This window comes from Haliotis rubra, unplaced genomic scaffold, assembly GCF_003918875.1.
Source record: "Haliotis rubra isolate DU_JTF1 unplaced genomic scaffold, ASM391887v1 Scf38, whole genome shotgun sequence".
NCBI lineage: Eukaryota > Metazoa > Mollusca > Gastropoda > Lepetellida > Haliotidae > Haliotis > Haliotis rubra.
The window spans coordinates 1,940,847-1,953,276 of NW_025767057.1; the positions used below are offsets into that span (position 1 = coordinate 1,940,847).

The window sequence follows — 12,430 nt, forward strand, 5'->3', positions numbered from 1 at the left end:
GGTGGTGTGTGAAATGGTAAGACTGACGTTAGACAGTGGAGGTGCGAGGCAAGCTTGGTATTACTTTGGATTTTCGGTATTGTGTGGTGGTTCATGAAACGCAAACGTGACCATGTTGGCTTGTGCGATGTGTTTATCGCGATAGTGACAAGATGCTTCGTGGAGTTGTCAGGGAGGTGGACTTTGACAGCGGCTTAGGGTATCAGATGATTGTGATGAGAAAGGTTGATTGATGGTTTGATATTGTATTAAGAATTTTGCTAAGGAAACTGAATGTTGCATGTATTTCCAGCATGCAAATCAGTGCACACTAAAGTCTTATCTCGTCCCCTTTGTGTAAACTGGGGACATGAGGACACGTCCCCACATCACACGTGGCAACCTTGTACAGCTAACCAACAATATCAGGACTAAAACCGTGGCATGTAGTTGAGCTACAGCGGAGTTTAGGTGGGCTGTACAGCTGATCTAATTATGTTGCAATACTTGGAGGGGAGAGTTTGATCAGTGTGTACGTTATATCACGGCACGTCAACACGTAGGCCATCTACAGCTGGGTTTAGGTGGGCTGTACAGCTGGTCTGAGGTTACAAACTATGTTGCAATACTTGGAGGGGGAGTTTGATCTGTTTGTGCGATATATCACCACACGTCAACATGTAGGTCAGCTACAGCGAAGTTTGGTTGGGCTGTATTACCGGTGTAAGGTGACAGCTGACGTTGCAATACTTGGATGGGAGTGTTTGATCAGTATTCAGTATGTACGGACAATGAATGTATGAACAAAGATCACGACCAGTGATGATCTAGAACATCATTTCAATACAAAGAGACATTGTCTCCCTAGCGAACACATAGGCCTCCTTCAAGTAACCCACAGGTAGGCCCTTATTTTGTTAGGTACGTTGGCACATGATTGTGTGTATTCGAGTAGGTCCCTACATATGGGGCCCATCAGGATTTCATAATATACATATACTTTCCCCGACCAATATTTCGATAAACACATGGATCAAGTAATTAATTCTTGGGATTAATTTAATTTTGAGAATTTTAATATTGGAATCATGGAATCATTATATCAAGTTTTATGTAGCTAATTTGGTAATTATCATCCTTTTCGTATCATTACGTACAAATAATCACACCACATTTCTAATCAATTATATGTAAACGTACATTTGGCCATTGAACTCGGATATCATCGTGCCGATCTAAAAACAACACCATTTCAAGTTAATGATTTTCTTTCAAGCCAACCCTCACCATGGCCTATAAACAAGCGTTCAAGAAAAGGGTCTATGACAAGTTACGTGAACAACTTTGGAAAGCTTTAACAAAGAAAAACGACTGTGACGTCACAATCAAGATAGACGATGATATGTTTCAATGCCACAAGGTCGTCCTGGCAATGACGTCACCTTACTTTGATGCCATGTTTACTTCGGGCTTCGAGGAAACCGACAACAAGGTGATAGAAGTACAAAGCATCAGTCCGGATACCTTCAGGAATGTGCTGGAGCACATTTACCGCAGAAACGCAGCCGTGAATACTTCCAATGTGCTTGATGTGTTGCACGCAAGTTCAATGTTCCTTTTGGAAAGCCTTATAGAACGTTGTGAAGAGTTTCTTACAGATAAGTATAGGATGAGTCAATCGTGGGTGAAACAATGGCGAGCTGCACGTAAGTATAAGCTGAAGAAATTGCTCGAAATGACAAACAGTTTCATTTATACAAATTTCAAGAAAATATCCGAAACGGCCCTGTTTACAAGCCTGACTGAGGACGAACTCTGTGAGATTGTTGCCAACGATGAGCTGAGAGTGACAAATGAAGCAGATGTTTTGAAGGCTGTTCTCCTGTGGGCAATAAACCAAGAAAGTTCCTCAGAAACACATCTACCACGCTTGTTGGCTCATGTCTCGATTAACGAGATTTCAAATGACACCTTCAAATCTAAAATAGCCCCTCTACTCGAAACTCTAGGACAGAATACGCGAGATATTGTCGAGGAGGCCAAGAAAGAGCAGAATGCCTCAGGAAAACAGATTGTGAGACACAGCGACAAACCTACAAATGTCCTGCTTGGTGATGACGAAATCCATGGGAGAAAAGTACTGAAGATGTACTCTTTGGATGACCGCAAGATGTACGAAGTTCCAGCACTACCTGGTATGCACAGTGTGGCTGGAACACCAAGAGGCTTCGCCTTCAATGGTGATCTAATGCTCAGCAGTCTTAGCAGTGTCTATAGGTTGAATGTACAGACATGGTGCTGGGAGGATATGGACATGCCGCCAATGCATGTCATCCAGATACTCACTGTACAACATAAACTATACGTGTTTGGATTATGCGAGGATGGTATCCAGCTACTGAGGTATGAAGGTGATGAGGATGGGGAGCCTGGCTGGAAGATGGTTGGGGTCACTGGAGGAGAGATGAGAAACTGTTCGGCAGCTGTTTTGGGGGACAAGGTCTACTTAATTGGCGAAGATCTCACCGATTGTTTCCCATCTCAATGTATGGAGAAGGTCTTTATTCTGAATGAATTTGGAATTGATGTAGCGTCATGTCTGGGACAGTTTCAGCCATCTCAAGGAAGATCTTCTGTATCCATAGCCTCCAAGGACGACAAGATGTATTATCTGACGTCAGACTTGGAATTCGGAGTGATAAACGATAACAATTCCCCACAGGCTATCACACGTTTTCCTCAGCCTGAAGATCCCAGTGGCTGCACTCTACAAGTAAAGGGAAAAGAGTTGATGGTTCTGAAGTATTTTGCATCTAAAATACAAATTTACTCTTTGGACTTGGAGGAGATGACTCTCCATCCACATGAGGAAGTTCCTGTTGTGCTGCGTGATGGTCAATTTGATGTCATCAAAACCTTGGTTATCGACAAGTGTTCTGAAGTTGACAAAGTGGTACAAAGGTCTAAAAAGATATCCAGACACCCTTATGCAGGTATGCTCAAACATTCTTTAGTTTGCTCAACGATGTACATATTGCCAAAGATATTGATGTGAGACGCTCGAAACTTTCAATATCATGTCTTTACAAGAAATATCGTCCCAATATACTCAGGAAATTATCATTGTTTCAGTTTTTAATCTGTACTATATTTCTTAATTACTACCTGGTCTTATAACACTTCTGTAACCAGTAAAATTTCGGTGTGCAATCATGAATCAATAACGAGCTGTGTGGACATTTGTTTCTACATCGCGAATTGTGGTATCCGATATTCATGGAATGTTGCTGAAAATATTTCTGTAATATGTACAGATGTTTCGATACACAGCAGTAGTTCTACTGAATATATTTGTACTTCATGAACTGTACTTAAAAATGACCAAATGTTTTCTATTTCAGTCCTGTAACCGATAACAAACCATTGTACAATGAGCAAGTTTCAATATAGATTTATTGGTATTTCAGACTTGGCTCTGGACCAAGGATCACACTCCGATCTGACTGTGACAGTTGGCGATGCATCTTTCCCTTGTCACAAGATGGTTGTCAAGTTCATGTCACCGTATATCAAAGAGCGATTGTCAGATGGAGATGTTGAAATGGTGGTGGAGGATGTGAATGTAGATGCCTTCAGAGATGTCCTCAACTTCATGTACACCGGTGTCCTACCGCAGCTTCGTGAAGACAACATTGTTGCCGCCCTTCAAGCAGCAACAGCACTGCAAATGGCGGATCTCCAGACTGATATTGAAAAGAAAATCAGATGGGGTGACCTCATTACTGAACGAAATTATTTGTCTTTGCAAGCTCTGGCCATCAAGCATAAATTTTCGACCATCGAAAGTCCAGTAAACCACTTTATCCTACGTCATTTTGAGTGCATATGGGAGAAGGGAGAACTTCATGCCATGAGCTTCAGCCAGCTACTTCACGTTGCCCTTCACAGAGATCTTCTGGTTTCAAATGAGTTTGTGCTGCTGAAAGCTCTCGTTGACTGGATTCTAGCTCAGAATCAGCTCTCTTGGGACGAGACGAAACAGCTGATCTCTGCCCCCAGGATGCCATTGATTACGGAGGGGAACATCCAGGAGATTGGGTGCCTGGATCAGGTGGCAGCCAATCAGCGTCTCAATTCTCTACTGCTGGAGACATGGCAGCGTGATCATACAAAGGTCCTGAGCATGAGAAACAGAGACCACCCTCCGAGTTTCAATTCTCACATGCACTATCTGTAGCGAGATAATGATACTATCAGTATTATTACGGATTGTCTTACTCAATAGAACGACTGCAGCTTATCGGCATGCAATGGCCATACAAAAATCAAGAGATTCCATGTAGTTCAAAAGGGAATCATATTCGAAACTGGTTGAAACAAGTTAAAAGAATTGTTTTCTAAGAATGTTTACACATGCTAATGATATAGTGAGTGAATGAGTTTTGTTTTACGCCGCTTTTAGCCATATTCCCGCAATATCACGGAGGGGGACAATACAAATGGGCTTCACACAGTGTACCCATGTGGGGAATCGAACCCGGATCTTCGGCGTGACGAGCGAATGCTTTAACTACTAGTCTACCCCGCTTATGATATACTAGTAACATGGCTGTGTTAGTAGCTGACATTGCATTCTATTATGGAAATGGTTTATCTCCTCAATATGATGTATCACGCCAACACCGGAGAGGCTGCCACCGACGTTCTTCTGTGTATGAACTGCACAGTTTGAGGTTCAAACTCAGTGCCAAGGGCCGTGTTTAAGAAATAACCAGGAAATTGCCAGAAAATCTGCAGTCTGAATTCATCACCAGCATTGTTTATAGTCACTTGTATACTTTCAAACCAAATCCAAGTTGGATATTACGACACCCTGGGTTAACTCTGAGAAAAATGTGTGCTCCATATAACGAAACTACAAAGGGTGTGATGTAACTGTATCACATTTTGAGCACATACCTTCATCGCATCGCTCAGAATTTTTTGTTTGCCTGCTGTTTTTGTTGTTTTGGCTTTTTGGTTGTTGTTTTTTTGGTTTTTTTGTTGTTGTTGTTTTCTGTTGTTTTTGGCGTGTTGTACACAAACAAAACTGGTTGTACAAGCCGAATGGAATGATACACAAATATTTCGAGATACCAAGAGTGTATGGAAATATTTACTTTTACTTTGTTGGGTTTGTTGGAATGTCCTGAAGGTCCAGACTCAAGTTCATGTATGTTCTTGAAAAATTGTTACAATAATCCTTATATGTACTGACGTGTATGTTGTATTTATAAAAACAACAGCAATTTACAAACATACATCAAATAAATGAGTTCAACGATCATATTTGTCTATAATATTTAATCAAAAGTACATACTATACTACCAATATTATTAATATGACTAATAATAGCGGTTGAATACAATAACAATATGAAAGTGATATACTATGAAGAGAGACCTGTAGTCATACAGACAGACACACGATTATTACGTCACAGAACATGAATATTGTCAGTGACGTCACTTCCTGTTGCTAGATATGGTCTATTATAGTCGTAATGTGGTTCCCTCAATATTTTGTCAGATTTTCACTGCTTTCTTTCTCGGCGAAATGTGAAACATCTGGGAATATAGGATGTATTCCCATCCTGTGTCAATGGGTTAGTAACGTAGGCTTTCGGCGCTTTGTGGGAGGAAATGATCAAGGCCGTAGAAATCCATCACGTTCTTGAAAATCTAGAATACTGGTATTTGTATGAGGCCTCGCGGTTAGATGACTCACATCTGTACAGCAAAAAACAACCCGAAACCACCTTTCAAGCAGCTAATGATACAGATGTCAGACAAGCGAATGCAGGTACAAAAAAATCATTATTTACCTAATATATCTGGTATTCATAACCTAACAATTATGGTTTATCCGATAATGTACTTATTATTATTTAACTTTGTTTTAATGTAGCTTGGATTACTAATTATTTAGCATTATTGTGCACGGTCATTACAGGAGGACTCTATTATAATTCCATATATATTCCGAAAGTATTTCATTGAAACACACAAGAGTAAAAATATCTCTATATTTCCCACACAAACATATATTGTCGCGACCAGTATTTGGTGTGAATATGTGTGTTACGATTAATCATGTTGACTTATTAGTATAGGTATACGAGTTCGCTGAGAGAAGATAACTTGATCGCTTACAATGACGCCCACGTACAATGGTCACTATCATACAGATGAACTCAATCGACGTATTTGGGGCAAATCGTGGCCAGAAATGTAGGTCAGTTTCATCTGTGCCTTGTGAAACTATCACTACTGCTATGAGGTGACAGTGTATTTCGCAACAGGGAGGTTTAACCTAGTTGTGATCTGTACCTGTCTGAGCAGAGCATCAGCTCACTGGGCAAGGACGGTCCACACAGGAACAGGTCGCAGATATATAACAACCTGACCTTAAGCATAGGTAAGCAACTTTCTTGCAAAATCTGACGCTTCAATGGTAGTGTTGTATCACGATTGATAGGCCAGGGGTATTTGGATTCACACGTACACATATTGATGGTCGTATCCTGTTATCGGCATGGCGATTGCATTGACCACAAACTCACTCCACCATGTAAGATACGAGCGGATATATGCCCAAGCTATTGTATTTGTTCATACCTATCCAACAGTTCAATTTCATTGTATCAAAATACACTCCAAATACGCGGATTAATATCCAAATCGATTTTACTTTCAAAAAACCTTTGTTATGTTGATGTTCCACCAAAACACAAAAAGAATATTCAGTATACCCATGCTAATCCACTAACATTATTGCATTATCTAGCCTTTAATTAGTTTCATTTAGCTAAACTGAAAATAGATCGTTTTCTCATTTCATTATTATTTCTATATTATATTTCCCATGCAAATAATCACAGTATATATCTACACATTACTACGCAATGTACAAACATACATTTGACCTGTTGATTGGACCAACCGTTCCATAGACACAACTTCAAGTTAATGATTTTCTTTCAAGCCAACCCTCACCATGGCCTATAAACAAGCTTTCAAGAAAAGGGTCTATGACAAGTTACGTGAACAACTTTGGGAAGCTTTAACAAAGAACAACGACTGTGACGTCACAATCAAGATAGACGATGATATGTTCCAATGCCACAAGGTCGTCCTGGCAATGATGTCACCTTACTTTGATGCCATGTTTACTTCGGGCTTCAAGGAAACCGACAACAAGGTGATAGAAGTACAAAGCATCAGTCCGGATACCTTCAGAAATGTGCTGGAGCACATTTACCGCAGAAACGCAGCCGTGAATACTTCCAATGTGCTTGATGTGTTGCACGCAAGTTCAATGTTCCTTTTGGACAGCCTTATTGAACGTTGTGAAACGTTCCTCATAAACGAGGGTGACGTGAGCAAATTGTGGTTGAAACAATGGCGAGTTGCACGAACATATGTCCTGGAAATACTGTGCGAACTGACAAACAGTTTCATTTGTAAAAACTTCAAGAAAATATCCTACACAGACCTGTTTGCAAGCCTGACTGAGGACGAGCTCTGTGAGATTTTGCCAGTGATGAGCTGAGAGTGACAAATGAAGCAGATGTTTTGAAGGCTGTTCTCCTGTGGACAATAAACCAAGAAAGTTCCTCAGAAACACATCTACCACGCTTGTTGGCTCATGTCTCGATTAACCAGGTTTCAAATGACACCTTCAAATCTAAAATAGCCCCTCTACTCGAAACTCTAGGACAGAATACGCGAGATATTGTCGAGGAGGCCAAGAAAGAGCAGAATGCCTCAGGAAAACAGATTGTGAGACACAACGACAAACCTACAAATGTCCTATTTGGTGATGACGAAGTCCATGGGAGAAAAGTACTGAAGATGTACTCTTTGGATGACCGCAAGATGTACGAAGTTCCAGCACTACCTGGTATGCACAGTGTGGCTGGAACACCAAGAGGCTTCGCCTTCAATGGTGATCTAATGCTCAGCAGTCTTAGCAGTGTCTATAGGTTGAATGTACAGACATGGTGCTGGGAGGATATGGACATGCCGCCAATGCATGTCATCCAGATACTCACTGTACAACATAAACTGTATGTGTTTGGATTATGCGAGGATGGCATCCAGCTACTGAGGTATGAAGAAGATGAGGATGGGGAGCCTGGCTGGAAGATGGTTGGTGTCATTGGAGGAGAGATGAGAAACTGTTCGGCAGCTGTTTTGGGGACAAGGTCTACTTAATTGGAGAAGATGTCAGCAATTATTCACTTACAAAGAAGGTCTTTATTCTGAATGAATTTGGAATTGATGCAGCGTCATGTCTGGGACAATTTCAGCCATCTCAAGGATTATTTTCTGCATCCATAGCTTCCAAGGACGACAAGATGTATTACCTGACGTCAGACTTGGAATTCGGAGTGATAAACGATAACAATTCCCCACAGGCTATCACACACTTTCCTCAGCTTGAAGATGTCACTGGCTACTCTCTCGAACAAAAGGGAAACGAGTTGATGGTTCTGATGAAGTTTAAATCCAAAACAAAGATTTTAGCTTTGGACTTGGATGAAATGACTCTTCATATACTCCAGGAGGTTCCTGCTAGGTTGTTGCATTGTCAATTTGGCAAAGTCAAAACATCTATCATCGACGAATGGTCTTCAGTTACCCAAACGGTTTCAATATCAACAACGGTGTAACGCGTGCATCTGGTGACGCATATTCTGGTAGGGTTATGCTTCAGGTCATATGTTTGAAAATGTTGTATAAGTCCAATACACAATCACGTAGACTCCATACCTGAAGAGCCTTCCTTACACATATGGTATTTTTAATGAATATGATCGCTTCGAGCTTTCCTCCCACAGAAACTGCCACGCAGTGATTCTTAGTCCCCAATTTGTCTGTTCACTAGGTACACAAGATATATTTATGGACCAATACTTTCAGTTTTTTGTTGTGTCCTGAAAATAATAAGTCGCTGGAAATGATGGAAATTGTGATAAAAAATGTTTCATAAACAATTAATTTATTTGTTTCAGATATGGAAACATCACACCAAACACATTTCATGGCAGGTCTAAAGAGGGCACTAGACGAAGGATCACACTCCGATCTGACCGTGACAGTTGGTGATGCATCTTTCCCTTGTCACAGGATCATTGTCAAGTCCATGTCACCGTATATCAAAGAGCGGTTGTCAGCTGGAGATGTTGAAATGGCGTTGGAGGATGTAGATGTCGATGCCTTCAAAGACACCCTCAACTTCATGTACACCGGTGTCCTACCGCAGCTTCGTGAAGACAACATAGCTGCCCTCCTTAATACTGCAAAATTACTACAAATGGATGATCTTCAGCTTGCAATTGAAGAGGAGTTCGGCCATAGAGACATCATAGGTGCACACAACTATTTGTCATTGCAAGCTTTGGCCATCAAACATAATTCTTCGTTCATCCAAAATGAAGTATACAAGTTTATCCTTTTTCATTTTGAGTACATATGGAAGAAGGGTGAACTTAATGCAATGAGCTTCAACCAGCTACATCATTTCGCCCTTCGCAATGATCTTATTCTTTCAAGTGAGTTTGTGCTGCTGAAAGCTCTCGTTGACTGGATTCTAGCTCAGAATCAGCTGTCTTGGGACGAGACGAAGCTGTTGATTTCTGTCCCTGTGATGCCATTGATAACGGAGGAGAACATCCATGAAATTAGGTGCATGGATCAGATGGAAGCCAATCAGCGTCTCAGCTCTCTACTGCTGGACACATGGGAACGTGACCACACGACGGACCCTGACGGGGCGACCGAAGCGCCAATCCCAACGTACAAGGACTATCTGTAATAACCCGGTGAAGTTTTACATCGGTCTAAACAATATTACGGCGGAGCTAGGCAGCCACTGAACAATAGTGTAGCACGTGATCTTGAGTTAGCAGTGAGTCCACGTAACAACAGATCGGTGAAATGGACACATTTGAACTGGATCAGCAAAATTGAAAAAAAGTGTTTGTTTGTATCCTACATTCTATAACGTAAGTAGACATTAAATAGAAGTACATTATATACCAAAATAGCTTATCATTACGTATAATATTCAACTTTGCAACGTTATGTTGTTTCAGAAACACAGGGAATCGACACACGGGGAATCGAACTCGTGTATTCGTTGAGACCATCGAACGCTTCCACCTCTTGACTTACCGCCCACGCTAGTCACTGGCATCTCGTGGCTGCTGGGTTCCAACCTAGTGTGATAACGGGTTGTCCAACAAGAATTGGTCTTCAGTAACCCATGCTTAGAGGCGGCTAACTGGATCGGGTGGTCAGGCTCGCTGACTTGGTTGACACATGTCATCGGTTCCCAATTGCGTAGATCTGTGCCCATGCTGTTGATCACTGGGTTGTCTGGTCCAGACTCGATTATTTACAAACCGCCGCCATATAGCTGGGATATTAACAAACCAACCAACAAGAGTTCATCTATTACATATAGATATATTACAGACAATTGTCAACACTTCAAGCTTTTGCAACCCTCTCCGGTCGCATTGGGAGTGAGTGAGTGAGTTGGGTTTAATGCAGCTTTTAGCAATATTCCAGTAATATCACGGCGGGGGACACCATAAATGGGCTTCACACATTGTACCCATGTGGGGAATAGAACCCGGGTCTTCAGCGCGACGAGCGAACGCCTTAACAACTAGGCTACTTCACCGCCCACTGTTCGCATTGGAGTTATATATATATTTCCACACAGTGTTAATTCATTCTAACTCTGTTCGACACAATAATATATTGTTTTCCCATACGTTTTTTCCATGTTTGGGTAATATACTCTCCCCAAAAAGAAACGCATCATGAAAATAGCAATTTCATGTAGCAATGAATTAAAACGTGATTCATTTTACAAAAGGTTTTGCTCTGTTTATGAGTCCTATGGTGTTTATGTTTTGAAACATCACAACAAAACGCACCATCCGTAAATACCTGTATTTAACAGCATGATTTTCAATTTCGGCGTGTAGTGTCACAGAATACACAATTTACATGCAATGCACGTGAAAGTTGGGGATCAGATAGTCTCAATGATGGGTATAAAAGGTTGATCGCTGTCTGTCGATTATTCACTGCATTTGGAATATTGTTGACGAACGCAAAATGCCACGTCTAAGTGAAGCCAACCGTCATATCGCCATTGGTTTGCTTGAAGCTGGCCAGTCTCAACGTGCAGTTGCCCGACGCATGAATGTTCACTAAAGCACCATTTCACGGCTCTGGGAGAGATATCGCCGGCAGAATGCGGTAGCAGATGCCCCTCGTAGTGGGCGACCTCTAGCGACCAGTGCGGCGCAGGATCGCTACATCCGGGTACATCACCTGCGTCATCGAACAGCTACGGCGACCCGTACCGATCGACAAATACCCGGATTGAGGAGGCTTTCTGCACAGACCGTCAGGAACAGGTTGAGAGAGGCTGGTTTACGTGCCAGAAGACCTTATTTTGGCCCTGTGCTTCGACAACAACATCGTCGACATCGAGTTCAATGGTGCACCAACGTTCAGGCCTGGAACCTACCGAATTGGCGTAGAATCTGGTTCAGTGATAATACGATTTCTATTGGAACGACGCTATGGAAGAATGCAGGTGTACAGACGTTGACGTGAACGTTTCGCCGACGCTTGCGATCCCCAGATGGACAGATTCGGCCGGGGAAGTGTTATGAGAGGTGGGGGCGATCACCTGCCGTAGGAGAAGTGATTTGGTGATGATCCAGGGCATCCTGACACCTCAACGGTACTCTGACGAAATCCTACGCCCACACCTCCTTCCAATCATTGATCGCCAGAGGGAGTTGTTTCAACAAGACAATGCCAGGCCCCACACAGCACGTCACACTAGAGACTTCCTCCAGAACAACAACATCAATGTGCTTCCCTGGCCCTCAAGATCACCGGACTTAAACCCGATCGAACATCTGTGGGATGCCCTGGACAGACGGGTGCGACGCCGTAACCCTCGGCCCCAGACACTTCAGCAACTCGCGCAGGCACTGCAGGCAGAGTGGGCTGCGATTGGGCAACACGAGATTCTTAGACTTATTCGTCGAAGGCCGAGGCGATGCCGTGCAGTTCTGGATGCTCACGGTGGTCACATGAGGTATTGACTTCAGCGCCACCACACGTCTCCATGTGACACTCAAACTGACTTTCCTCGAGTTGGTGCCAAAGACGGATAAGTCTGCATTCCCAGTGTGCATTTTCGCTATATTTCATTGACTCATAAAGCCTACAAGATGTTTCAAAATAAACATAAAAATACAGTTGAAATTCATATATGCGTTTCTTTTTTCGGAGAGTATAGATATATACAGATTATTTCGGTCACGTATAGTTATTAATTTAGATGCCAAGGCGTGTCAGCTGTCAGGGTATG

The 12,430-nt window shown here is 42.2% G+C and overlaps 3 protein-coding genes across 4 annotated transcripts; all 3 read left to right on the forward strand.

Moving 5' to 3' along the window:
* Window positions 1-1,267: 1,267 nt before the first annotated feature.
* Window positions 1,268-4,216, forward strand: LOC124286248. The gene is made up of 2 exons (XM_046722593.1): window positions 1,268-2,972; window positions 3,447-4,216. Exons 1-2 carry the CDS (start codon window positions 1,268-1,270, stop codon window positions 4,214-4,216), a joined length of 2,475 nt encoding a protein of 824 aa, XP_046578549.1.
* A 2,034-nt stretch (window positions 4,217-6,250) lies between these two features.
* Window positions 6,251-10,067, forward strand: LOC124286272 (kelch repeat and BTB domain-containing protein 12-like). Of its 2 annotated transcripts, none has more exons than XM_046722628.1 (2): window positions 6,251-6,436; window positions 9,036-10,067. In XM_046722628.1, the coding sequence occupies exon 2, from the start codon at window positions 9,038-9,040 to the stop codon at window positions 9,836-9,838; it is 801 nt and encodes a 266-aa protein (XP_046578584.1). In that variant the 5' UTR covers window positions 6,251-6,436; window positions 9,036-9,037; the 3' UTR covers window positions 9,839-10,067. The 2 variants fall into 2 exon arrangements, with proteins under 2 accessions (XP_046578584.1, XP_046578583.1); XM_046722627.1 differs by lacking the exon at window positions 6,251-6,436 and adding an exon at window positions 8,597-8,720.
* On the forward strand, window positions 7,016-8,330 carry LOC124286249 (kelch-like protein 12). The gene is made up of 2 exons (XM_046722594.1): window positions 7,016-7,422; window positions 7,560-8,330. Exons 1-2 carry the CDS (start codon window positions 7,016-7,018, stop codon window positions 8,233-8,235), a joined length of 1,083 nt encoding a protein of 360 aa, XP_046578550.1. The 3' UTR covers window positions 8,236-8,330.
* Window positions 10,068-12,430: the final 2,363 nt, after the last annotated feature.

Excerpts from the sequence above, each read along its gene's own strand:
- LOC124286248 (XM_046722593.1), top strand. The coding sequence starts at position 1,268 with ATGGCCTATAAACAAGCGTTCAAGAAAAGGGTCTATGACAAGTTACGT. Across the intron at positions 2,973-3,446 it reads ATCCAGACACCCTTATGCAG|ACTTGGCTCTGGACCAAGGA; the intron begins GTATGCTCAAAC and ends TTGGTATTTCAG.
- LOC124286249 (XM_046722594.1), top strand. The coding sequence starts at position 7,016 with ATGGCCTATAAACAAGCTTTCAAGAAAAGGGTCTATGACAAGTTACGT. Across the intron at positions 7,423-7,559 it reads AAATTGTGGTTGAAACAATG|TGATGAGCTGAGAGTGACAA; the intron begins GCGAGTTGCACG and ends AGATTTTGCCAG.
- LOC124286272 (XM_046722627.1), top strand. The coding sequence starts at position 8,648 with ATGGTCTTCAGTTACCCAAACGGTTTCAATATCAACAACGGTGTAACG. Across the intron at positions 8,721-9,035 it reads ATCTGGTGACGCATATTCTG|ATATGGAAACATCACACCAA; the intron begins GTAGGGTTATGC and ends TATTTGTTTCAG.